The 24,272-nt window shown below is 52.4% G+C and overlaps 6 protein-coding genes across 6 annotated transcripts; 1 reads left to right on the top strand and 5 right to left on the bottom strand.

Annotated features, from left to right (window-relative positions):
* Nucleotides 1-823: 823 nt before the first annotated feature.
* On the bottom strand, nucleotides 824-7,184 carry HO173_010443 (uncharacterized protein; the record flags this gene model as incomplete). The annotated part of the gene is made up of 3 exons (XM_037312328.1): nucleotides 824-2,401; nucleotides 2,426-3,223; nucleotides 3,276-7,184. 3 exons carry the CDS (start codon nucleotides 7,182-7,184, stop codon nucleotides 824-826), a joined length of 6,285 nt encoding a protein of 2,094 aa, XP_037160733.1.
* Nucleotides 7,185-7,775: 591 nt separating this feature from the next.
* On the bottom strand, nucleotides 7,776-8,009 carry HO173_010442 (uncharacterized protein; the record flags this gene model as incomplete). The annotated part of the gene is made up of 1 exon (XM_037312327.1): nucleotides 7,776-8,009. One exon carries the CDS (start codon nucleotides 8,007-8,009, stop codon nucleotides 7,776-7,778), a length of 234 nt encoding a protein of 77 aa, XP_037160732.1.
* An 889-nt stretch (nucleotides 8,010-8,898) lies between these two features.
* On the bottom strand, nucleotides 8,899-10,356 carry HO173_010441 (uncharacterized protein; the record flags this gene model as incomplete). The annotated part of the gene is made up of 1 exon (XM_037312326.1): nucleotides 8,899-10,356. The coding sequence occupies one exon, from the start codon at nucleotides 10,354-10,356 to the stop codon at nucleotides 8,899-8,901; it is 1,458 nt and encodes a 485-aa protein (XP_037160731.1).
* Nucleotides 10,357-13,092: 2,736 nt separating this feature from the next.
* Nucleotides 13,093-14,268, top strand: HO173_010440 (uncharacterized protein; the record flags this gene model as incomplete). The annotated part of the gene is made up of 2 exons (XM_037312325.1): nucleotides 13,093-14,118; nucleotides 14,188-14,268. The coding sequence occupies 2 exons, from the start codon at nucleotides 13,093-13,095 to the stop codon at nucleotides 14,266-14,268; spliced, it is 1,107 nt and encodes a 368-aa protein (XP_037160730.1).
* Nucleotides 14,269-14,880: 612 nt separating this feature from the next.
* HO173_010439 (uncharacterized protein) lies at nucleotides 14,881-19,170 on the bottom strand (the record flags this gene model as incomplete). Its single annotated transcript, XM_037312324.1, has 2 exons — nucleotides 14,881-15,481; nucleotides 15,533-19,170. 2 exons carry the CDS (start codon nucleotides 19,168-19,170, stop codon nucleotides 14,881-14,883), a joined length of 4,239 nt encoding a protein of 1,412 aa, XP_037160729.1.
* A 1,644-nt stretch (nucleotides 19,171-20,814) lies between these two features.
* Nucleotides 20,815-23,610, bottom strand: HO173_010438 (uncharacterized protein; the record flags this gene model as incomplete). The annotated part of the gene is made up of 1 exon (XM_037312323.1): nucleotides 20,815-23,610. One exon carries the CDS (start codon nucleotides 23,608-23,610, stop codon nucleotides 20,815-20,817), a length of 2,796 nt encoding a protein of 931 aa, XP_037160728.1.
* Between the last annotated feature and the right edge of the window lie 662 nt (nucleotides 23,611-24,272).

The following is a 24,272-nucleotide window of genomic DNA, read 5'->3' as shown; positions in this document are numbered from 1 at the left end:
GCCGCGGCGACGGGTGGTGTGAAACTGCAGGAATCGATTAGATAGATAGATAGATAGATAGATAAATCCTCGACGGAATTTCCAACCATATCCCCGGACCGTCTTTCCCACCCCTGTGAGAACCAGCCTCGATGCCATATCCTACAACTCAGTCTCAACGCGGTCCGAGAGCGCTCCATCCGTCGTCCGTCAAAGGGGGGGGGGCTTTCTCCTCCAGCGGTTCCCCCTCCAGATGGGCGTCCCGACACGCTTCGGTTGTTGGAAAAAAGGCGTTATCGGTCGTACACAGGCAAGGGTTGAGTTCGCTTTTCAAATCTCGTCGCTGATGATGCATTGCACGGGGGCTAATATACATACCTGTGATAGTGATAGTGATAGTGATAGTGATAGTGATGGAAAAACAGTGCAAAAGGTTCTCGCTGTCGAAGGCGTCACTCACGCTCAATAGTGAAAGCGAGATGGATTCACTGATGAGGGGTGAGATCCTCCTTTCGATCTGCCATTATACGTATACGGTCTATCCGTTGAGGGGAAGTTTTGATTTTAGTCGGGAGGAGGAATTAGACCGTGGCAACGAACGGACGAACGAACGGTATCGGATGCGATATGTTCAATTTGGAAATGCCTCGCTGCTCTCACATGGTATATACACTGCATATCGTACAACACGCAATAAACAAGCACGGGGTATCAACCTCCTCGCTTCCACAGACACACACACACCCCTGTGTCATCAACGGAGAATCGAGCCAACGGTGCTCGCATCTTTGGTCATCAATCATAATACATTCCACCAACCACCACCACCCCCTCAAATGTACCCTCATCTCCGAGGCTCATACCCATAGGTCCTCCGCTCGCCCTCCCCTTCTCGCCTCATACTCTGCATCCCTTGCTCCCCCCTCACCAGAGTCTCCTGGTACCTCTCCAAAGCCTGCCTGTCTTGTCCTTGCAACCCCCTCCTCGCCTCCTCCTGTCTCCTCAACGCTTCTTGTTGTTCCCGGTGGGCCAGATGGCTTCGCATTTCAAAATCTTCCGCCATCTGTGCATCGCGCTGGCGGCGTTGCTGCTCCAGTTGGTGTTGCTCGCCGTGCTGCTGGTGCTGGTGCTGATGATGCTGATGCTGATGCTGGTGATGGCGTTGGCGTTGTTGGTGTTGTTGCTCCAGTTGCAGTTGTTGTTGAAGTTGAAGTTGTTGCTGGTGCTGTTGCTGTTGCTGTTGCTGGTGCGCTTGTTGTTGCTGTGCATGCTGCTGTGCGTGCTGTTGCGCCTGCTGATGTTGCTGCTGTTGGTGTTGCTGCGGGTGCGGAGTCAATGACGCATAAGGCGAGGGGCGAATGTTGGGTTCGGCAGGTGTCGAAGGTATTGATGGTGGTGGAGGTTGTTGTTGCTGTTGCTGGTGATGAGTGTGAGACTGCATGGTCTGGAACGATGAGTTGCGCGAGTGCGAGATATGCGGCGGTGGACTGGGTCCATGGTTTCTTTGCAAGGCTTGAAAAGGTGGCCGCGAAGACGGTGGTAGAAAGCTAGATTGCGCTTGAGGCGACACCGTTGATTGGGGTTGTGAGTCGAGCCACGGACGTTGCATTTGGTTTGGTTGAAGCGCAGGGGGCCAGTTTCGTATAGGTTCACGCGGTTGAGACGTCTGCTGCTGCTGGCTGGCCTGGTAGGAAGCTCGTTGCTGTTGCTGTTGCTGTTGCTGTTGCTGTTGCTGTTGCTGCTGCTGCTGCTGCTGGAGAAGCTGAAGGGATTCTGCGGTTGTATCTCGTCTCTGTACCTGCGATTGCATTGTCTGACTTGCTGGCTGATACTGCTGAGTCGAGGTCGAAGGTTGCGGAGGTGGCGGTGTAGGAACAGCTGGCCGTTGATCGCTCAGCCTTTTCCGAGGTGGCTCGGCAGGCTCGTTGTTTAAAAGATCTAGGATACTTGACTTCTTCGGTGGATCACGGGGAGGCAGGGGTTGAGCTGACGCATGCACAGGTACAGAGCTTGGCCGCATTGTCTCGGAGAGAGGAGAGATGGGTGCTATTGCCAGATTCGCACTTGCTGGAGATTGACGAGGGGTGAATTGGCTGGGAACATTCCCATAAGCAGCAGGACCTAAACGGCGCATAGCAGGTGCTGTATCAATACGCGGCTGTCGCTGCTGCAGATGCTGTTGAGAGGCCTGTTGCATGGCTTGCTGCTGTTGCGGTTGCAGCTGTTGTTGCGGTTGCGGCTGCGGTTGCTCCTGGCGCTGCTGTTGGGTGGCCTGCTGTTGCATGGCCTGTTGCGGTTGCTCCTGACGCTGCTGTTGGGTGGCCTGCTGTTGCATAGCCTGTTGCTGTTGCTGTTGGATTTGTTGGGCCTGTTGCTGCTGCTGCTGCTGCTGCTGGAGTAGTTGCTGAGCCTGTTGCTGAGCCTGTTGCTGAGCTTGTTGCTGAGCCTGTTGCTGAGCTTGTTGTTGAGCAGCCACTTGCTTCTGCGCCTCGAGGTAGTTCCGAGCCTTCTCATCCATTTTGAAGTCAATTGTGCCAGCCTGCAGACTGGAAGCTTGTTGTCCCAACAGCGACGTACGCAAAGAGTCCGAGACCAGATGTGGGGCATGTGTGTTATACTGAGCACTCTGTTGCTCTTCGCGCTGCGGCGGGATATGTTGCTGACGCATGTGCATTTCAACCTCCCTCATCCTTTGTTGATCTTTCACCCTCTCAGCCTCTCGTTCCTGAGCGTGCAACTGTTGCCGTGCCTGCATCTCCCGCTGTTCTTTCTCTTTGACCGTTTCCCTCGATGAGAACAATGCTCGAGGTCGCTCATCCGGTGGGAATGTGCCTAAGTGGGGACCTATCACTGCCTTTTCTTTGAGCGGGATCGTGATACGGTTCAACAGACTATCGCGACCTTGTGCTTGCATCTGCGAAGACACTGCCGCCGCTCCTTGCTCGGCAGAGGCCAAAGTAGTGAACTTTGGAGGCTCTTGCTTGAATCGAGGCTGTGATTTGGTTTGCTGTAACTTTGGAGATCCAGCCTCGCCTTCCATGCCTTCGACACTCGGGGCCAACGGCCGTTGGGATTCCTTCGTCATGCTGTAGACATAGCGTCGTTTCTCTCCAATTGGCGTTGGAGCTGGCAGAGGTCCCATGTCTGCACCTTCTGCTCTCATTTTGTCCGCACGTGCACCATCTTCCTCCAACTGCTTGCCAAAATCACCTTCCTGAATCTTTCGATTGTAGAAGTTCTTGATCTAGAAACCCAATCAGTACTTCTGCTCGCTTGTTGGGCAAAGGGACCATTACCATGATGTGAGTTTTAGTCTTCATGGACGCAGCGATGGCGGGCCAATTTGTTCCGAAATATCGTAGGAGGTTGTAAAAATCATTTTGTTCAGGCACAGACCAATAGCTCGATGTAGTCCCGCCACTCTTCTGTTGAGGCGCAGGTGGCTGTTCTTGAATGAAAGGCTGGACTTGCTTTTGGGTTGGATCAACGCTCATTGGCACGGGTTGATCAACAGGCCAGCTTTCCGTAGGAGTCTGCTGCACGACAGGCACCGTGTATGGCTGGCTACTGGTAAGTCCAGCAAGAAGCTGGGCTCCCTCAATTTCCTCGACACGCTGCTCGTTGTCCACGGTCGGTTCCTTGCTTACGGATCTCATAGCTTCAGGAATACTTTTCTGAGGGGAAGGACCGGGTGCTGCAGCCAGCAATGGAGCTTTACCCTTTCTGCCCACCTTCTCCTTCGCAGGTACCGTTCGTGTGCGCCTGGCAGTAAGCTTTTCGGTACTGAGATTGCCATTCGCCTCTTTAATGGCGGCGGCGCTGCGTCGTGCGGGGGTTGGTGCAGGCGTTGCGGCCTCAGGCTCAGCGTTATCTCCAAAAGTTGGTGCGGCAGCACGCTTTGGCCGTCCTTTCTCATTAAGCGGAATGTTCTGCGTTTCGTAGTCCATCCCACCATCGAATGAAGAGATCAAACCGGCAGCCCTGGGCCGAATCTGCTGACCACGGGCGGAGGCGGCAAGTTTCTTACCCTTCTTAGTCTTCATGAACGCTATCTCTTGGTCCTTGTACTTGACGAATAGCTTCGTAAGATAGTAGTGTTCTACGCAATCCCGGAAGTCCCGTCCTTCCAATGCTTCCGCAATGGTGCCAAATCTCTTGGGGTACAAGAGGTAGTTGCACAAGAAAGATTCGTGTTCTGCTGGAGTGAAGTCGTCCTTTCTCGGAATGAAGTTGAGAGCATCGAGAGCATCCCCGTGATTGACCAGGTTGTTCCTGTCATTGAATGTGGAAGTCTCTTTTTCGTACGAACTTAGCATATCAGGGACTACAGCCTCTCTGTCTGGGTTGAAAGTCTCTGGAGGGACATAGATAGGTGCTTCTCGCTCTCGTCTAGCTCGGTCCTCTTTGGCGGCAGTCTCTTGTGAAACTTTGAGCACTTCTTCCATGTCTAATTCACTGATGATCTTTCCACGTCTGCCCACCACCGGCAGAGCTGGTGCGGACAATGGCACGCTGTCAGGCACTGGTGAAACAGCCATAGGGTCCTCTGCCCTTCTTTGCTCTTCGTAGTCTTCGATATTAATTCGCCAAGACTTGTAGTGCGAGATGAATCTCTTTCTTTCAACCTCGTCTTTGGATTGCAGAAGATCACGCTGCCTTTTCAATTCCTCAACGAGCAAGGCCTCAATCGCCTGCTGTCGGAATGGACTTTCTTGCAGATCCTCGATATCAGAGAAAGGAGTAGGAGGTCCGGAAACGAGGAATGGAAGGCTCGCAACAGGAGGCGTTTGCGGACGAGTCTTGAAATGAGGAGGACTGTCAATCTCGCGCTTGTAATCCATCTCGTCTGCATCGTCGACTTTGGGCGACGGCAGACCCAGTGGAACAGTTTGAGCAGGTGGTTCTCCGTCTGATGGGCCCGTCTTTACCCTCTCCTCGAGGGCGCTGGCCAAGATATCAAGCTCTTCAAGCAATTCCAAGATATTTGGATGACTTCGAGGCGTCGGTGGCCTTTTCGCCTCCAACGCTTGAATCTCATGATCAAACTTCTTCTCGGCTTGAGCAAAATCTTGTTCGTCGAGGTCCATCTCTCCTTCCTCAGCAGCAACTTCGTCAGACTCTTCATCCTCTTTTTCCTCATCGGGTCCCATCATTCTAGGCTTCGGCTCTCCGTGATCGGATTCTTCGACTTTGATTCCACCGCCAACAGACTCTTTGCGCTGCGCTTCCGGAAACGATTTGTGGTCGATGTCCTGGGACTTCTCGGATGCAGTGCGAGCCTTGATGGTACTGGTGGGTACATTTTCACGCCGCCATTTATCAAGTGCAAACTCGGCGGACTCGGTGCTCGGTGGACCACCCCGGGCTTTCTCGTCCCCAATATAGTCTCTTTTAATTGGCACGGTATTCATGATTGAAGGTCCGCGGGGAGTATGTTTGGGTAAAGACGGATTCGGGTTGACCCAGGACCAGGCGCCCCCACGTCCTCCACGCTGCATCATTGGCGGAGGCCGATTTGGAGCTGCACGTATGGTAGGAGGGGCTGGCTGTCTGATCGAAGGTGGAGCACGCTCTGCACGAGGTCCAGTCGGGATCTTGATGGGTGTGCCTTGATTTGAGGAGCCACCCAAGGGCGGCCTGAGATTGGTAACGGGGCCAGCTGCTGAAGCCTCCACATTGCCATTACGGCCTTGTTCCTCAACCGCTTTTCTGACAGAGGGTTGTGTGGGGTCTGATGCGCCAGACGCTGACAGGAAAGGGGGCCGAATTGGAGAGGTATCAGAGAAACGTTTCGAGACATTTGGAACTTCTTCAATTTCTTTGGCATTGGCACTTGTTGACATAGGCAATGATTGATGCTGAGGTCCAAACCCGCTCGCATCGTTGCCAGGCGGGCGCCGGTTAGGATCGAGAGTCTCATTAGATGGCCATCTCTCCTGTGTCTGCTGTGCTTTAGGTGCACTGGGCGCATTGCTAGGAACTTGGGCTTTTGGAGCGGATGGTGGCTCCCTAGATGGTTCCAGCAGACTCAATCGAGACGGATGTACTAATGGAGAACGGTCTTTGGGAGAGTCTTGTTTGGGCTGAGGCTCTTGATTGTATATTGGTGCTCGATGTGGTATGGATCCAAAAGCTGGGACAGGAGGAGCTTGTGGTGGCGGAGAGGCCGTTCGCTGTTCATAACGATCACCAACAGGACGTCGGAGATGCAGATCCCCTCTGTCTAAGTCCATATCCATGCTCGCACGTCTTGCGTCGACATTGTAGCCTGTAGGTCTCGGTCTCTGCTCCAATTGAGAATCCCGAGAATCCCGGTTATTCTGACCAAAGCGATCGAAATTGGCCACGGGAGCTGAGGTCACCGAAGTTGAACGAGATGTGATGGGCGTTTGTTGTCCGCCTGTCGAATTTCTGGAGTCTGGACGAAAAGGTTGCTCTCTTCTGAAACGATCATCTCTTTCGCGTTCCTCCCGCTCCCTACGAAGGTCGTCCTCCTGCCTATTGGTCTCGAAATCACGTTCACGATCTCTGTCATCGCGCATTTGCCTCTCCCAATCTCTGTCGCGGGATCGGCTTCTGGGTGTAGCATCGTGCCGCTCTTCAGGATACGACCCTCTTCCGCGTCTATTGAAGTCCCAATCACTCCTTCCTCGTCCCCGGAATCCGCCTCGTCCACGAAGGGGGAAGGCATCAGAGGGCGCTGGCAGTGGTCCTTCTCGGAGATCCCTCCTGTCATCTCTAGGCGTGAATTCCCGGACATCGCGTGTGTCTCTGAATTCTCTTGAGAGCGGAGATCTAGACCGATCGCGACCCGAAGGCGAAGGTCTTCTATCTCTTCCATCGAACCTCTCTCTGGGGCCCCATTCTTGACCTCTACCGCCTCTCCTCACGAATGGCTCGTCTCTAGGCCCCACATCTCTTGTATCCCGCTCTCTTCCATCACCCCGTGCTAAGAATCCTCTTCCTCTTGGTACGAATCCGCCGCCTCTTGGTGCATCCCGAAGAGCCTTGGGGCCACTCGGAGGCTCGCGCGGAGGTTCCCGTCCTCGACCCGAGTAGCCGTAGAAGTCATTGGAATTGGTGCGTGAACCGGGAGGTCCGTCATTGTAGGCAGCCGATGGCCGTCTGTCAAGTGATCTCGGGGGTGAACGCTCTCGCGGAAAGCGAGGATCGCTGGGATTTGGAGGAGGGAAGCGTGAAGACATAGGACATGGTCAGATATGGTATGATTGTAGGGGTTGATGTCCCCAGAGATCCAGGACTTGGTCCGTGAGACGGATGAATATGGTAAACAATGAGAATCTTGAGTCGATGGGGGTATTGGCAAGGCTTCCAAGTCACAGCGGAATCTGTACAGATCTTTCGTGATCTTGGTGGTGTTCCCCTCGATCCTTTGTCCTTCGATCTTGGATGGGCCAATCGGTTCAGCGCGCCTAGCCGAGGCTGTTGTTTGGTCAGGACTCAGCGGGGGCGGCTCCGGCTTACTGTGTAGATAGATGCACAGGAAGAGCAAGGATGGGATTTTTGATTCTCGAGGGGCACTGAATGACTGAGAATTATGAGTGATGTTCTGAAGGAATCAAGGAGATTTCTTAGGTGTTCAGCAAAGGAGTTTGAGTTGAGGCTCAATTGATCATCAAAGATGCCGCTTGGCTAGCTAGCGCGAACCTATTCTAAGGTACATGTACCTTAGGTTGGAGATGCACGTTTATAACTTCCGCGTTGACCTTGCTATTTCTCCTTCACACGTACCTTCATCCACCAGCTACCGCACATGAGTATCTTACCGCAAACCACTATCCAGGCCGACTCGTGTGCGACGAGCTGTCCTCTTCGGGGGGCAGCGCAGGCCGGTTCCTTCTTGACAGATTCGATCTCCTACTGCAAAGTAGTGCAGCTTTCAGACACTCCATCTGTGCGAACATGTCTCTCTGATTGACTTCCTTCATCACTTTCGTTGTCGGCAGCGGCGTATGTTTGGGGATATGAATGATTCTGATCCTGATCCATCGATAGGCAGTGGTAGCCATGCTGGGAGATGGGAGATGCTTTGGTCTATATCCTTTGATCAGTAAGTATGTGGCTTCTCTAGAAAATCTCACTTTCTGCTCCGCTTTTCGCCTCGTATGCTTGGCTTTTTCTTCTTATCACGATTTAGCAATTTATGTATGATTTGACGACAGATCCTCAGGCAAGCTTGGCGCGGTAGTAGGAGGCCAAAGGTCGCGTTCAACGTACCCACGGGGCCTGACTAGAGCCATGGCCCACGCTTTCTTACTTTCCAAAACCTTCTCAGTGGCTCAGTGGGAGCCCCATAGGGAAGCCGCGCCAATGCAAATGCCAAGACAGAAAATTTCCCTATCTTGGATCTATCATTATTCTCTTACAGCCTCAAAGTGGCTCGGAAATTACATAGACTGCACAGCTTAGAATTCTCGACTTCTGCACATTTTGCAGACATCACTTCTGTTATTACCTTATGTGGAGATGGCCTTCCCTTAAAGCCCACAAATCATAAGTATACAAGTCTCAACAAATTGATTTATAGCATGAGCATACAGGTCTAGCATCTAAGCGTACAATAAAAGTTCTACACACTCATTGAAGCAACGCGTAAGACGACTATTATCCATTGATAGAGCATGTTGATGAAGCTATTGCAACGTGTGATTGTCATGTGAGTGCTTTAAAGAGTCTGTTGCAATTATGCTGGGAGAGACTGGCTGGCATGTGTGGAATGATATCTCCACAAGGGAGACGCATCTGATCTGTGCAAAAGTCCTGATATTCAAAGTCTGACATCAATTACAGAATACTACCTGACTATTATCTACCGGAATCTAAGCACACAAACTCCAATGGAGGCATACACTTTCAAAACGCAAAATGGTATTATATCAGACATACTCACTCCTCTACTTAATCTCGCTTGATCTCATCCACGACGGGATCACTGCCCGAGCCCGACCCAGTATGTCTCTCCTCAACCTCCGGATTCTTCCCCATAATAATGCCCGCCTGGTCCTCACCCATAGCGGCACCATGAGTTTCCTTTCCCCTCAGGGGCCCATTCACAAAAGCACTTGTCCCTTCACCAAACACATATGCCTCCTCGCCGTGCATGGAATAATCACCAATTAACAATTGCTCGTCAGACATCCTCAATGGAATACGCAAAACATATTTTATGAAGCACATGATCAAGCTTGTCCATACGACATTCCAGCCAATGACAAACATGGCGCCTGCAATCTGGTAGCCGACTTGCACGCCATTTCCCGCGATCGCACCGCCGGGGTTTGTGAGAGCAAATGCCGTGGTGCCGGATATAGTAGCGAAGATACCGGTGGCGCATCCCCCGACAATACCAGCGACAAAATGGGTGTGGAAGACACCAAGGACGTCATCAACGGAGCGCATGAATGCGACCTTTTTGCCGAATATGTTCATGGAGAGCCAGGGCACGGTACCGGATCCAAGACCTATGGCGATAGCACTCCAGCCCGCGATGACACCTGCGGCCGGGGTGATGGCGACCAGACCGCAGATCATGCCGTTGACGGCGCCAATGATGGAGGGTTTGCCGTAGTAGACAACGTCGCAAAGCATCCAGCAGAGCATGCTCATGGCGGCGCAGATGTTCGTGTTCAGCACAGCAACGCCCGCGTCTATGCTGGCGGCATAGGGGTCACCGCCGTTGAAGCCGTTCCAGCCAAGCCAGAGGATACCTGCTCCTATCAAGACGGAGCCAATGTTGTTGGGGCGGTTGTCTTCGCGGTCCGCGTCTAGGCGGGGTCCGATCCACCATGCGCCTACGAAGCCTGCGGTACCGGAGGAGAGATGGATCACGTAGCCTCCAGAGTAATCGATGACGCCTAGGACCGCAAGAAAGCCGCCGCCCCAGATGGAGTAGGCAACGACGCAGTAGGAGAAGGTAAGCCAGAGGGGCACGTAGATGACCCAGGCGAGGAAGTTCATGCGGCCGAGGAAGGCGCCCGCTGTGATGACGAGAGTGATGGCTGCGAAAACGAACTGGAAGTAGACCATGACGGACATTGGGAAATTGGCGCTGATTCCGGAGGTTGGTAATAAGGCTTGGGTGAGTTCGTATTCCATTGACAGTGTTGGGCCTGGTATGCCAGCGAATGGCAGCATGTGTTTTCCGAATGCGATTTTATAGCCCCAAATGACCCAGCAGATGAGGACGGCGCCGAAGGCATAAAATGCCATGAAAGCGGAGTTGATGGCCCATTTGCTTTTGACGATACCTGCGTACAAAATCATGAGTCCTGGCACGGACTGCAGCCCGACGAGGGTAGCAGCGGTCATTTGCCAGGCATTGTCGCCCTTGTCGAGCCATGCTGGTTGGGTGGCCATGGTGTGTGATGGGAATGAGAAGGTTCTGGGAGCTCTGGGAAGTGGTACAAAGGAATTGGTGCGATGTATTTACATGATGTTTAGGGACCCTGCAGGACTATATAGCTAGTGGGCTAGCCCGGCCTGAGCTGCAGTCATCCCAGGGTCCACGGCCGAGTCTGGAGGCGCATGCGCATAGCTCCAGGGGGATGTGAGGTGTACGAGCGGAGGTGCCGCCGATGTTGGGGGGGGGGGCTTGTCAGGACGAATGAGAGGCATTAGCGTTATCAGCGCTTTGTTTGTTAGGATGTCAGAATATCGTTGGTTTGAGTGCGGGTTGTAGGGGCCCTAAGCAATAAAGTCTTTCATTGTTGGGATTTGGCGGTGGGTCATGAAATCAAGTAAGATGAAGATTCCAGCAAGGCCAAACTTGGGGATGATTGCGAATAATCAAACTTAGGTGAGACGGACCCGAGCCTTGCCGTTATGCAGCCATCTGCAGCCATATGCAGCCTCGCCTCTTTTTTCCCTGCAGGGAGTCGGGACGTTGCATTTTGCCGGCACACGCGAAGAAAACCCTCGAATCCCTTGAACCGCCAAGGAACTAGACTCCGGTTAAAACCAGCCCACGTTTACTTTTACCCCCACAATGCTTAGGCGAGGCCATCCGATGAGCAACCTAACTAAAAGCGCCACTCAGCGGGAGCGCTACGCTCGCACTGATAAGGACCACTGTTCAACCAATCATACACGTATGTACCCAGGCTCTGCTGTCAAAGAATGCACAAACCCGACCTGAACAAACAAAATTAAAAGTACCTAGGCAGTACCTTATTCACTTCTTGTAAAACGTAAAGTACCTAGCCTTCAAATCGCAGAATTGCCCACGCGTTAGATGGATTTTTCACTCATGGCATGCGAAAGCGGAGGCGAAAGCGAGTTCCTCTTACTCATCGCTTCCACAATATGTAATGCATTGAACGTGTCAAAAGTGAAAGAGAATGATAGCATCATCACTGCATCAGTGATCCCACCTTCTCACGCCCAAACGGACTGCAAGTCTGCAAAGCCATTCTCCGTTTACCGAGACCTGCCGCTTACCCGCAGTTGAGAAGGACCTTCGACTTGGCATTATTAATGGCAACGTCGTAATATGCAGTCGAGTCCCGAAGTGGTGGCGTCGTATGAAAGGATTCCGAGCTCGGAGACTGCAAGGCTGAAGGATGGGTCAGGTAGGCGACTTTCCTGCTTAGAATTACTGGACAAACGCTCCGCAAAATACCAATTGCATGAAAACGTCATGGCATTGGCAAGTCATCCAGAATCAACACCTCCTTGGTGATATCTGCTTCCATATGTCGACGTTTGCAGGTGATTGCTGAGCTAGCTCACGCGTATCGCTCGTTCCATGACGCACGTGGTCGTGCCTACGATATCTTTACTGTCATGCTTTCCATAAATCCCAATCCCACGAGGGAAACCATCTCGAGATCAGCTAGCACGAAGCGTGTCTAAGCGCCACTTTCTTACCAAGTCGTTGCTGGACCTCTGCACTGGCTTGGCTGTAGTGCTTCCACACGCGAACGAAGCCGTGAATAGACTCGTCCAGAAGCCGCAAAACCTGGCAATTTGGATCGCCCTGGACTTGTAGTTGGCAATTGACGTTGGAATTACCCGGTTGGGAAATCGGGGAATAATTGCTTTTTCGCAGTCCTAATCGCATATCGCACCATCTTCCGCGCCTATGAAACTTCTCACTAGAGATCTTGATATACTAACATCAGCGGGCGTCCAGCTAAATCAAGCTTGAGGGAGCCGCATGTTCGGATCGAGCATTGAGACAGAGGACGCACGGGGCAATGGCTCTGTTCCTCACGAATGACGAGTGCTCTCGAGTCCAAGACAGCTGTTCAAGGTGCCGAGATACCTGCATTTTTTGGCTCCGAGAAGCAGATAGATCGAAAGAAAACAACCTAGACCTCGCAAACAATACCGTTGCTGGCTTAAAAGGCGATCAGATGCAGGTCCAAGCGGGATGAACCCGCACGAATAGAGATGTGAGACTGGGAATGTGAGGTGCACGGATAAAGAGAGAGCCATCAAGGCGAGGCATGACAGCGCCGTACCTATCAATGGACTGACGCAGAAGACCTAAGAAACTATGTACAGCCGCATGTTGAATCCAATATAGATTAGACAGGAATCTGGATGAAATTGAGACGTGATTCTTGAGAGATGTGGGGAGAGAGCGCTTTACCTATTTGGTTGCTGCGGTAAGGCTAAACTCTTTCGGTCAGGTATCAATATTATAGTGCGAGAAACCGAGCATCTGTATCTTTACTCACCAACCTCGAAGGATAAGACTCCAAGGTCAAGAGATGAGAAAGGAGCTGGCCAAATACGCTGCTACCTTGATGCCAACTAAAAGACAGCATGTTCACTAGCTCCTGTTAAAACTTGCTATCCATGTTTCCCATGAGGATGGAATTTTTTCCAGGACTTTCAGTATATGATATCGAGTGGAATTATCCTCGGAATACTTTAAAACCTTCTATCGAGAGCTAGGAGAAGTTCTCAGGCTCTTAACTCCAAAATTTAAGGAAGGACGAGCGTTCAGTCTCTGCTGCAACATCTCTGTCAAACCCAGGATCTATCACCACAAGTCGGGCTTGATTCTACTTAGATTCTTAGAGAAACGAAAAAAAAAGAATAAACCCCCTAAAACCCTGCCGGTATTCGACACCATCACCATCCATCATGGCACCAACGACCACCAAGGACCAACCAAACACCCAAGCCCCAACCCTCTCCACAGACGCCGTCCTCAAACCCTCCGCCCCCGTCCCCGCCGACGTCCACGAAGTCTCCGGCATCGAGTTCAACGACTACGCCGGCCGCGACGTCACCGTCGCCGAACTCGTCTCCGACATGACGACCACGGGGTTCCAAGCCAGCGCCGTCGCCGACGCCGTCCGCATCATCAACGACATGCGCCGGTTCCGCGACCCGGCCACGGGCGCGAAGACGACCCTCTTCCTCGGCTACACCTCCAACCTCGTCTCGTCCGGGCTCCGCGCCACGCTGCGCTACCTGGTCCAGCACGCCCACGTCTCCGCCGTCGTGACGACGGCCGGCGGCGTCGAGGAAGACCTCATCAAGTGCCTCGCGCCCACCTACCTCTCCTCCTTCGGCGCCGACGGCGCCGACCTCCGCCGCCGGGGCATGAACCGCATCGGCAACCTCGTGGTGCCCAACAGCAACTACTGCGCCTTCGAAGACTGGGTCGTCCCCATCCTCGACGCCATGCTCGCCGAGCAGGAAGCCTCCAAGCGGACCGCCCCCCGCGACGAGGACCGCCTGGTCTGGACGCCCAGCGCCGTCGTCGCCCGCCTCGGCGCCGAGATCGCCGACGAGTCCTCCATCCTCTACTGGGCGCAGCGGAACTCGATCCCCATCTTCTGCCCCGCCCTCACCGACGGCTCCCTCGGCGACATGCTCTACTTCCACTCCTTCCGCTCCGCCCCCGCCGTCCTCGACATCTCCATCACCCGCGACATCCGCAAGCTGAACGACATCGCCATCAACGCCCGACGCGCCGGCATGATCATCCTCGGCGGCGGCTTGGTGAAGCACCACATCGCCAATGCGTGCCTGATGCGGAACGGCGCCGAGAGCGCCGTCTATGTGAACACGGCGCAGGAGTTTGACGGGAGCGATGCGGGAGCCCGGCCGGACGAGGCGGTCAGTTGGGGGAAGATCAAGGTGGGGGGTGACAGCGTCAAGGTGAGTGGAAAACCCTTTGCTCCCTTGGTGGTGCGGGGGGGGAACGGACTGACGGCGTAGGGGAAGCAGGTGTATGCGGAGGCTACGGTTGTGTTTCCACTCATCGTGGCAGCTACGTTCGCAAAGGCTGGGCAGAAGGGAGGGGATTGAGTGGCGCTGTGTCGGTGATGTAGAACCGAGGAAGGGGGGAGAGGTGATGTAGAACCGAGGAAGGGGGGAGAGGTGATGTAAAAAAAAAAAGGGGGGGGGGGGGGGGGGAAAAAGGGGGGGGGGGGGGGGGGGGGTTAGTCCGTCAGATATCGACCAGGGCTTGCTTGCAGACCGAGGCGCTTGCGATCTGGAGGGGCGAGGTGCGGGGAATTAAGGGGATGGGTCTAGTACCGCGGAGTAAAAGATGCAGAGATGAATGCACGTTTGGCTATGGTCGAAAAAGTGTATGGGTAAACAGGCTCAGAATAGATCTAATGATACACGTCGGCTCCTTGTGAATGCGATTTTGACAAACAAGCAGGCATTGAAATGCAAGATCATGGGGGCCCTGGGCGTAGTCAATAAGCTTGGATGATGGATATAACCCCTGTGATTATGCTATGCTGGAAATGAATGGCTTTGTCCCGCAGGACTGGGCATGCTGTATGGTACAGAACCCATTCTATCCATCAGAAGCCTCTCTTAAGGATAACACCCCCGCTATTAATCAATCTCATGCACAATCATTATCTCGTTCTCTCATACCGAATCTCAAGAATGTGAGCTTCCTTATCAAACCTTCCAAACCTTCACCACTTGCTTGACCATCTTCCTACAAACCGGGCAGTCGTGGTTCTGCATCTGCCTCGCACAGTCTTCGCACGCACTCAGATGCCCACAAGGCAAGAAGACCGCATCGATCTCATTCTCCCAGCAAATATGGCAGAAATAATCTTCCTCGTCTGCATGCTTGAACTCCATCGTTCCCCTGCCAAAACGTTTCCGCTTTTTGAATTCGCCGATGTAGACATTGCCATGTTTAACGTATTCCATCCGACCCTGACCATTGGGCTCATCGGCTGCCCATTCACCCCTATAGCTGTCGCCGTTTGCATAATCCATGGACCCTCGGCCGCATTTCCTGCCGGCGACAAAGTCGCCATCGTAAGCATCGCCGGATAGGGAAATCAGAATTCCGTTGCCGTGGGCCCGGCCGCCTTTGAGGGAGTGGGCTCTGTAGCCGCAGCCAAAATAGGAGCTGTTGGCTTCGTTGCGGAAGTATGAGGGGTTGTCGAGGCCGCGGAGGAACCGGAAGAAGTCGATTGGGTTAGCACACTTGCCTGCGGCCTCGAGAGACGTGATCGAGCCCGGGAGACTGACCGTGTCCGTGGTACTGGATAGTCACGTTAGTAGAAAGCTCAAGTCGTAAGGCAGGAGCGCATACTTCTCTTTAGGGGGACGGCGCTGGGCGATGAATATACTGCCGTCTCCACCCACATCACCGAATCGATACTCGAACGTCTCATGGTCGCCCACGAGGTCCTTACGCCCAAGTTTCAAATGTCGCTCGTGATAGAGATCCCATTCCTCGCTCAGGCCAACTTTAAGTAATCGTTTGGCCTCATCCGAGATCTTCGCATCACGCCTGGCAAAGTGGCTATTTACTCCACGAAGAGTCTGAGTCTCGACATCGAAAAGCTTCACGAAGAAGTAGATTTCTTTAGGATGCACAAGCGTATGAGGCTTTACAATTTCTGAGTCATTCGCCAACGGGGTCTCGTGAGTCCCAGTTGAGGCTTCAGCCATCTCAGTATCACCTTGGCCTATATCTCCGCCACTTGCTTCCTCAGATGCCTGGCCGGCTGGTTCAATATTTGCTCTTGTAGCTGACAATCCGGCATTAGCCCTGGAGTCTGACTGGGCTTGCTCGATGCGTTCCGGGGCTGGCGATGGGCCAGCCAGACCGAATTTGGCCGCGGTAACAGGATCAGTCGTCTTCAAAGCCATCCAGAATCGACAGCCACCGCTATGGTGAATCATGTCGCCCAACTCTTCCTCGCTGTGATTTTTGAATGAGAGGAGTTGCGGATAGGCATTTGGCATACACGAAGCTCTTGTGTCGAGTGGCCACAGTTCCAAACTAATTTCATCTGACACGAGCCCAAATACATCTTCCTCCAAATACTTTTTCACCTGTCTTAGTGTCGTCGAGGCGGGGAACGAATGTTTGTGTCCTGGCAAATCGCCGCTTGTTTGATCTCGGAACCATGGGTCGAATACTCCTCGACCCGAGTAACCTTCAAAGAGCTTGTGACCATGCACATAGACGGGGATATCATGCTCAGCATCTTTGTTGTCTGTGATCATATCATTTGCTGCGCCTGGAAGTTCTTGTGCGTGGTCGAAGTGGGTGGTTTGCGTCTCATTATGATGAAAAGGAGTGCACAAGATATGAGGGATTATGTCGGTACGTGCATAGAGGACAACATAGGCAACTGCTGCTGTTTCATCTACATTCGTGCCACTTCCCTCATGAGCATCGATAGCTTGCTTTGTTGTCAGTACGGTGACTCCTTTGGAATTGCTCTCGTCTGCATATCTGAGCCATCTTGTTCCAGGTCCTTCGGGCCGTATGACAGAGTAGTACTCGGTGGACTCCAAACCGCCCTCATGTACAACGATGCCGTAGAGACTATAATCTACCCCCCTGAACGTCAGATCTTCTTCGATCTTGATCTGATGTGTGAGTTTCTTCCATTTTCTAGCTACCTTGTCAAAGTCCTGCCGATGTAATTCGACCTGCAAGATCGAAGGACTCCCAGAAGGGATCTGAAGTTGCCCTGCAAAACTTTGCCACACTCGGAAAGAGTTAGCTGGACCTTGAGAAGCTTTGATCAGGGTTTCCGTGACGCTCTGAGGTTCGGTGTCAAGGATCTCGGGGTGATATTCCCCACCCAGGCTCTGATACTTGGTAACGGAGTCGTCTTTGCCCATCAAATCTGGCTGCTTGAGTAGCAGTATCTCTCGAAATTGATCATTAGCAAGCCCATTCGCATCTTCCACGGTACGAAGATCTGAAAATTCAAAGTTGATAATGCGCCGCAAGGTCTCCCAAATCATTACCACGTCCATTTTACGGTCAACTTCCGCGCCATAAAAGTTCAGAGTTCTTACAAGGTCCGACAGGGGAAGAGCACTATCAGCAGGACTGAAAAGATCCGAGTCCTCGTTGAGAATGTCCTGAAGCTCCTCAAGCACTGGTCTCATCCGTGTCTCCGGCTCCAGAACAGGATCTGGTATGTGGGTGGTGCGAATGAGATCAACAACAGGAATGAGGTGCAACCATGCTGACAAAGCAGCAATCATGGCACTTGACTGGTATTCCTGGCACTCGAATGCCCTAATACCAGTCATTGCCAGGCTGTTCCATCCGGGCTTGTCGTCGGGAGGGCTCCACCACAAGGTCTTGGTATCGTCGTCAACGGTACGAATATATACTGTGAATGAGAGTGTATCGTTTCGGAGAAGTGCTTGCCGTTTCAGCCGTCGACGTTTGTGTATCTCGTCCCACGGAAGTGTATCCGGCCCCTCCCCATTGAATCGAACCCATCCATACTCTGGATTGTCCTGATAATAGCGATGACAGCCCTTGTCATGGACATAAACCCGTGGTTCGTCAGGGTTATAGATGATGCAGCTTACTTGCGCAGCCACTCCCCATGACTTTTGCTCTTCGAGCTCTCTTTCCTTGGGTGGGGTAGGGGTGGAATCGGCGTCTTCCTCTGATATATTTGGAACATGCGCATCCTCAAGAGATGGTGGCGGAGCTCCAGGTGCAGCTGCGTTATGGTGGTTCTCCTCTACAACGATCGACGTTTGGTCTGCATCTGGCACTGCCTTTGACGATGTAGCATTGCTCGCTTTATGTTCCGCCTCCTCGTACGGTGTTGGTGAGCATTCGATGTAGACACTCATATGATCGGTTCCGTCCTTTCCGCGAGGGTAGTACTTAATGTTCCAATAGTATCCATCTATAAAGACAGATGGAGACCTCATGATGTTCTCTCTATTCGGCTTCTCGGGAGTGCCACGTACTCCATCCACAGTCCAAGTAATACGTCCCGACTCCGCAGGAACGTACTCTGGATCATCAAGCGGCTGATACGCTACCTCCTCCCAGTGGTCGTGGTCAAGAGCACTGAACTCGACCTCCTTTTCAATCTCTTTGAGCTCTTGCTCATCTGGGGATGATTCGTCTTCCCTGAGATTCGTCCAGTATGGATGCTCTTCTTCGTCTGTTGAGTCGTCGCTGTCTTCTCCGACGCCTTCGGGCACATCATCCACCTCTCGTGCCAATCTTCTGGCTCTAGCCCTGTCCCTCTGGTCGCTTCGGCGTAATTCTGCCAACTCCCTTTCTGCAGCTGCTACCCTTACGTCCTGGGTATTGCCGTCTAGCCCTGGTGGTAGATGTACAGATGCTGCAGCAAGAACGGCTTGTTCCCGCAGTTGTGCAGTACTCAGACCACTGGTAGGAGCAGGGATGGTAACAACGCGAAGGGCAGTTGATTCGCCGGTCTCTGGGTTGGTCTGTATGACAATACTGGTATGTGGTCGTCCGAATTCTGGATGCCTTGGGTCTGACTGATGGTCTGGAGATGTATCCATCACTTCTGCCTCTGTTGGAGGTGGAGGTGCAGTCTCCATTTCTGCATCTCCTGGCTCATGCTCTGGGGTATGGTCGTCGGGACCGGAGTCTGACTCGTCGCTCTCATCGTCCATTTCCATTCTATCGTGGTCTTGACCTTCAGTGTCGAGCTGGAATCCCGGGCTGCTGCTTTGATGTTGTTGGCCGGATGAGGCCATGGCTGGCGGAGGACTGGGCGGGACACTGATGTTTCTGACGCTGGTCAGGGCGGCTTCGAGGATAAAGTGAGGTGGAGGTGGGTCTGAGGTCTCTGGTGTTGCGTAGCGAATATGTCTTCGATGGTGTGGGGGGGAGGGAAGACTGGGTGAATGGTGGGCCGGAAGAGTTTCATCTGATGGTTGTAGGGGCTCGGTACCACTCATGGATGCTGGATCCATGGTGGTAGCCCTGCGATGTAGGATGTAGTTTCCAGTAGCACGGAGATAGCTGATAGCACCTTCTCAAAGCGAGAAGAAGTGGAAAAGTAGGTGTGGGTATCAGGATGGAAGACGATTGAAGGAAAGAGGCAAGAAGCCTCTGTATGAATTTGATTTGACAGAGGAAGCAAAGTTGGAATTAGTCTAAAGGTGGATACATGTCGAGATGTGTACTGTAGTCATGCCAGAATGAGGCTGCAATGAAAATGAAGGCAGATGAATCACACTGCTGCAGCTACTGCATGTACTTCTTCTAACATACTCTAGGAGCTTACGAGTAGCTAAGGCTGTGTAGAGTACCTATCAGCCCGCTAAAAAAGGTGGGCCGCTAACACGCAGGCAGCTCTCCAAGCAACTTAGCCTCCAACCCTCCAAGCCCTTCAGGTACTTATTTACATGTACGAGGGGACCATCATAACCAATACTATAAGGCATAAGGTACCTTACCTACTTTAGGTACTTACTCTAGGCGCGAGGATCCGCCGTTTGGTGGACCGTTTTGAGGCGGCAGGTGGGGCCGTCTAGGCTTCAACAAGCCTAGAGCCTGGCCACTAGAGAGAGAGACCTCGGAGCTAGCATGAGCTTATCTTCTGGCATGTTCAGATTCTATCGAGTACACCAATTGAAATTGTCATTACCTTACATCTCAAAGGCAAAAATCACGTCGGTCCGCCGGACGAATTCCCGCACCCCCAATCCCCAAGCGTGGAGAATCGTTCACACAACAGCATTTTTCATTCGTCATGGCCTGTCCGCAAATGTTGTCTCTTTGCTATCCTACGTCTTGGGGGTGCAATCAACAGCCGAGAATCTTGGACGATACCTTGCAATATCTCTTACACGTCTCTCATCTCGTCCTGAGCCTGATCGATTTGATTTCACGAATTCCTGTCTCTGGAAGGGAAGCAGAAGAATTTTCGATCAAGAGGCAGACGGGGAGGAACGCTGTCGATATGGCATGCATAAGACGTAGATAGAGCACCTCTGGTTGCGTTTCTGTGACTGAGATCAAGACTCTAGGAAGTGTGACAAAGCTAAATTTAACGCCAGCATGACATATTCTCTGCGACTTTGGACGAGGCGATATCGGAGCGTGGGGTACTTTTATCGAGAACAAAGTATAAAGCTGTGTCAAGACTCTGGTGACTCCAGTAGCAGAAAGGATACAATACCGCATGTCATCATTCCTGAGGAACACGATCACGGTGGGACTCGCTGTGCTTTATAGGTAGTAAGGTAATGTTCGGTCACTTAGTCGATGCTTATCATTATGCGTGAACATTGACTTAGTCCTCGTGAGACTAAGGTAGACGTCTTTGGGCCCGTGAAGCATTCTGCTTTTGACTTGTCCGATTTGGAAGCTTCCATTGACCAACAGTTGAGACCTGTCCTCTATACATAATCAATCTCCCTCTCTCCCTGACTATGTAAAACGTGCAACCCAACGAATCAACACCAATTCCAAGGTAGATCTACATAATTCAAGACCAAAGCACAAAAGATCCTTTTGCGCGAATGCTTGGGTCATTCAACGCAAAATCCGCGCCGCGCTCAAAACTAAGGTACTCCAATGGCTAGCCCAAATCGTAAGAAGTCCCCAGACCATCACATTATAACGCAGTCCTTGTCCTTCTTATCACCCTCCAGCGAGACAGCCGAGCCGGGTGCACCACTCCGTCTCCGAACCACGCCAGGCGCACAATCCACCCCAGCAATACCTCCTCTTCCCGTTCCAGAGGCTGAGGATCGAGGCATGTGGCCTCTTCGTGAAGGTCCATACGAAGGCGAATGTCCATACGAAGTAGCATGTTCGATGTACGCACTCGATGAATGCCTTGGCCTCGTCGCCGACATAGGTCCTGGTCTTGACGGGATGCCACCAGGGCTTGGCGAAGCGGTTGGATGTACTGGGTGGTTTGATGGAGGAATATATGCTGGACCATTCGCAGCTTGCTCGTAGGTAGGCGGTGGCGCGTCTTCATCATCATTGGCCGATTTCGTTGGTGCTTGTCTTGCACTTCCACGGCCACGAGGAGGAGGGCTGGGACCGCCACCACTTGCGCTAGCGCCGCGACCGAAACCTGGGAAGGTACGGCGACCTTGCGAGTCTGCGGAATTGAGATATGCTTGGGAGAGTTCATCATCACGTTTCCGTTTGGCAGACTCTTGGCGCTCCCGCTCCTCCTCTTCCTCTTGGAGTTGCATGGCGAGGGCCAAGTCGTGATCCTCTTGCTCGGTGTTTGCAGATACGACTTTTGGATGACTATCATTGATGTTTAGTGTATCAAGAGCCGGTAAACTAGAATCAGATCTGCTTGATTGTTGGCCACGTCGAGATCGACTACCCACTGTCGTCCACCCCGAGTCATCTTCTGCTTGGTTGCTTGTCGCTTGCTGTTGGGTGTCTCCAGCGACATTACCCACAGGTCTGAAATCGCCTGCGAAGAACTCGCAGCCTTCACCACTGACGTCTACTAGACTTTCCCAGACGACTTCGTCATGACCGGCATACCCCATGTCGGTCACCAAGGTCAGAAGCTGACCCGACTTTGGATGCCGGTATAGTGTACTGAAGTGGTCGTTGCGAAATAATATCGCGACAGAGCCTGGCGCGAGGGTCTCGGTAACCGTATCGAGGCCGTAGCCAGTAAGCTGAGTTGCGGTAGACGACAAGAAATATTTGACGCTGGCAATATCCTCGAGGATCAGTTGTTCTTCCGGGCTGAGGCCTTGTCGCTGGAGTTTCTCTTCCAGCTCCTCTTCTCTAAACAAAATATTTTGTGCATCCTCATATGTCTCTGCTGTACGCTTCAAAGCAGCAAAGGCGGGGTGATTTCTCGGAGGGATCCATCCATGAATCAAAGGGATTGAGAAGGTGCTGTAAAACCTCATCTCTCGGGTGTCCTCAAACCCTCCGGCTTTTCGAGACTCGTGCAAGCTCGTTGGCATGTCAAGTGGAGCATCCATCAGGTTGACTGTGAGTTGTTCTGAAGGGACAAAACGTGGGTTCACGTTCATACCTGTATGTAGTGTGACAAGGAAAGCGTAAAGCTCGCTGACATCAGGCAAAATCCCGCCCGAGCCACGTCTTCGGCCGGACATGAGCTCGTCGATGACAGCATCAAGTAAGAGGCCTAGGCTGACTTGCTCACGAACTCTCAACGTCTCTACCAAGGCCGTACTTACATCAGACCGAGTCGTGAGTACTAAGGCGTTGACCAGCGCAAGAAGTGGACAAGGGCCGTTGGCGTTTTGAACCATAATGGGCGACCGTCGCGGATTAGTAGGAGACGAAGCATCGTACCAATTGACCAGCCGAATCTGATAGCTTTCGCCGGCTCTGTTCGGTCTCATAGACTCATCCCGAGGCATTTGCACTTCTGTTGTGGATGCTGCATTCCCGCTGTTATCGAGAGTCTTTGGAGGCCTTGGAGGTTGCGGGGGTAGCCTCTCTGGTTGTGAGAAATTTGATGGCAATTCTGAAAATATTTTCTGGGCGTTGGAGTCATTAATAGGAGTGTGATTGATAACATCGGAGGTCGGTCTTGCGTCATCCCACACGTTGTAGGAAGGGTCCGCAAGTCTTTCTCCACTACCTGGCATCTGCCCTAGCTGATTGTCTTGATTCACTGATGGGCGTACATCCACCTCTGGAGCTCCTACAGCTTGAGATTCGAACTGCAAAGCTTGCTGGTAGGGCCTCATGCTCTCATTTGAGACTGGCGCTGGGTTTGTTGCGAATCCGGGGTTTTGTCTGGTATCCGCAAGATGAGATTCAGAATCCAACTGAGGCTGGGGCTGCTTTTCTGGCGATTGACTGAAGTCCATCCACGGCTCAGTGAACGGATCTCTTGTGTCAGTTTTTGGGCCCTCACCCCAAACATCAGCACTGCTCTCTCCGCCGTAGTTGGGCCGATCTGGCGCTTTTCCATTGTAATCGTTGTTGCGGCGAAATGGATTACTGGAAGATGATCGCTGTCTCCGTTGGATAGGTTGGCCGGTAGTACTGGCACGATCTGAACGTATATGTCTAGCTGAGCCGTTGGACCTCTGGCTTTCGGATGAGGTCCTCGGTGTGGCATCCGCGGATCCAACTTGTAACGTAGATGGCAAGCCTCCATTTAATGGCGTATCACCATTGCCTGCGAGTCCTGCGCCCACTCTCAGCGGAGGAGGTAGCTCATGATTCATCGTGCTTTCAACGGGGCGTCGCGGGCCATCGGCAAGATTAGGTGCATTGATACCCCCTGTTGCTCTCTCAGCTAACTCTTGTGATTGCACATCACGAGGAGAAGCTGGTAGCTTCGAGCTTCTTGCAATGGGTGATGAAGGCGTGACTGGATAAGGAACCGCTGGTGCAGCCTGACCTCTGGCAGAGTGAAATGGCTTGCGGACCATCATGCTTTGTTCTTGTCTAATTGAGATGGAAATGGGCTATATTTGCGATCGCGCCTCTCCACTTTAAGTCGATAATGTAGCAGAAGAGTACCTGTATCGTGAAGGTAGCAGTTGAGGTTCATTCCGTCATTCAATGACAATTTAGGCAGAGAGGTTTGAAGAGGCGGTGCAGGTTGGTAATTAGGGCGGTAGCTAGATGCGCAACGGTCATAGCTGGAGATGTGCAAATTTCGGCAAAAGACTTGACAAGGTAATGAATGGCTATATTCAAATTCAACCTTGAATGAAGTTTTGAGACTTTCTGCATAAGATGGATGAGAAGCAAGTGGGCGACGTAATAGCGTACGCATCCACAACCAGGTGGTGAGAGTCCCGGGGTCCCGCCGCTGGCTTATCGATACCCCTATATTCTTAATCATTGGGAAACTAGAAAATTAGCATTCGGGCTAGTACCCCCCCCACCCAAAATCGTACTGTAGACATGCCCACTATATTATCGCTCCCACCAATCTCCCCATACCTCGCTATTACCAAATATGGCTACTAATACACGGAATAAGCGGCCCCTAACAGATTTAATAAGGAGGCCGTCTAAATCGTCGCCGACGCCATTAAAGGGGGGCGTAAACCGAAGAAATCTATCTTAAAACCTTCGACGAAGAAAC

The sequence above is a fragment of the Letharia columbiana genome (genome assembly GCF_014066305.1).
Source record: "Letharia columbiana isolate WasteWater2 chromosome Unknown Sc0000049_s0, whole genome shotgun sequence".
NCBI lineage: Eukaryota > Fungi > Ascomycota > Lecanoromycetes > Lecanorales > Parmeliaceae > Letharia > Letharia columbiana.
Note: the sequence above shows the minus strand (reverse complement) of the source record. Positions and strands in the feature narration are given on the sequence as shown.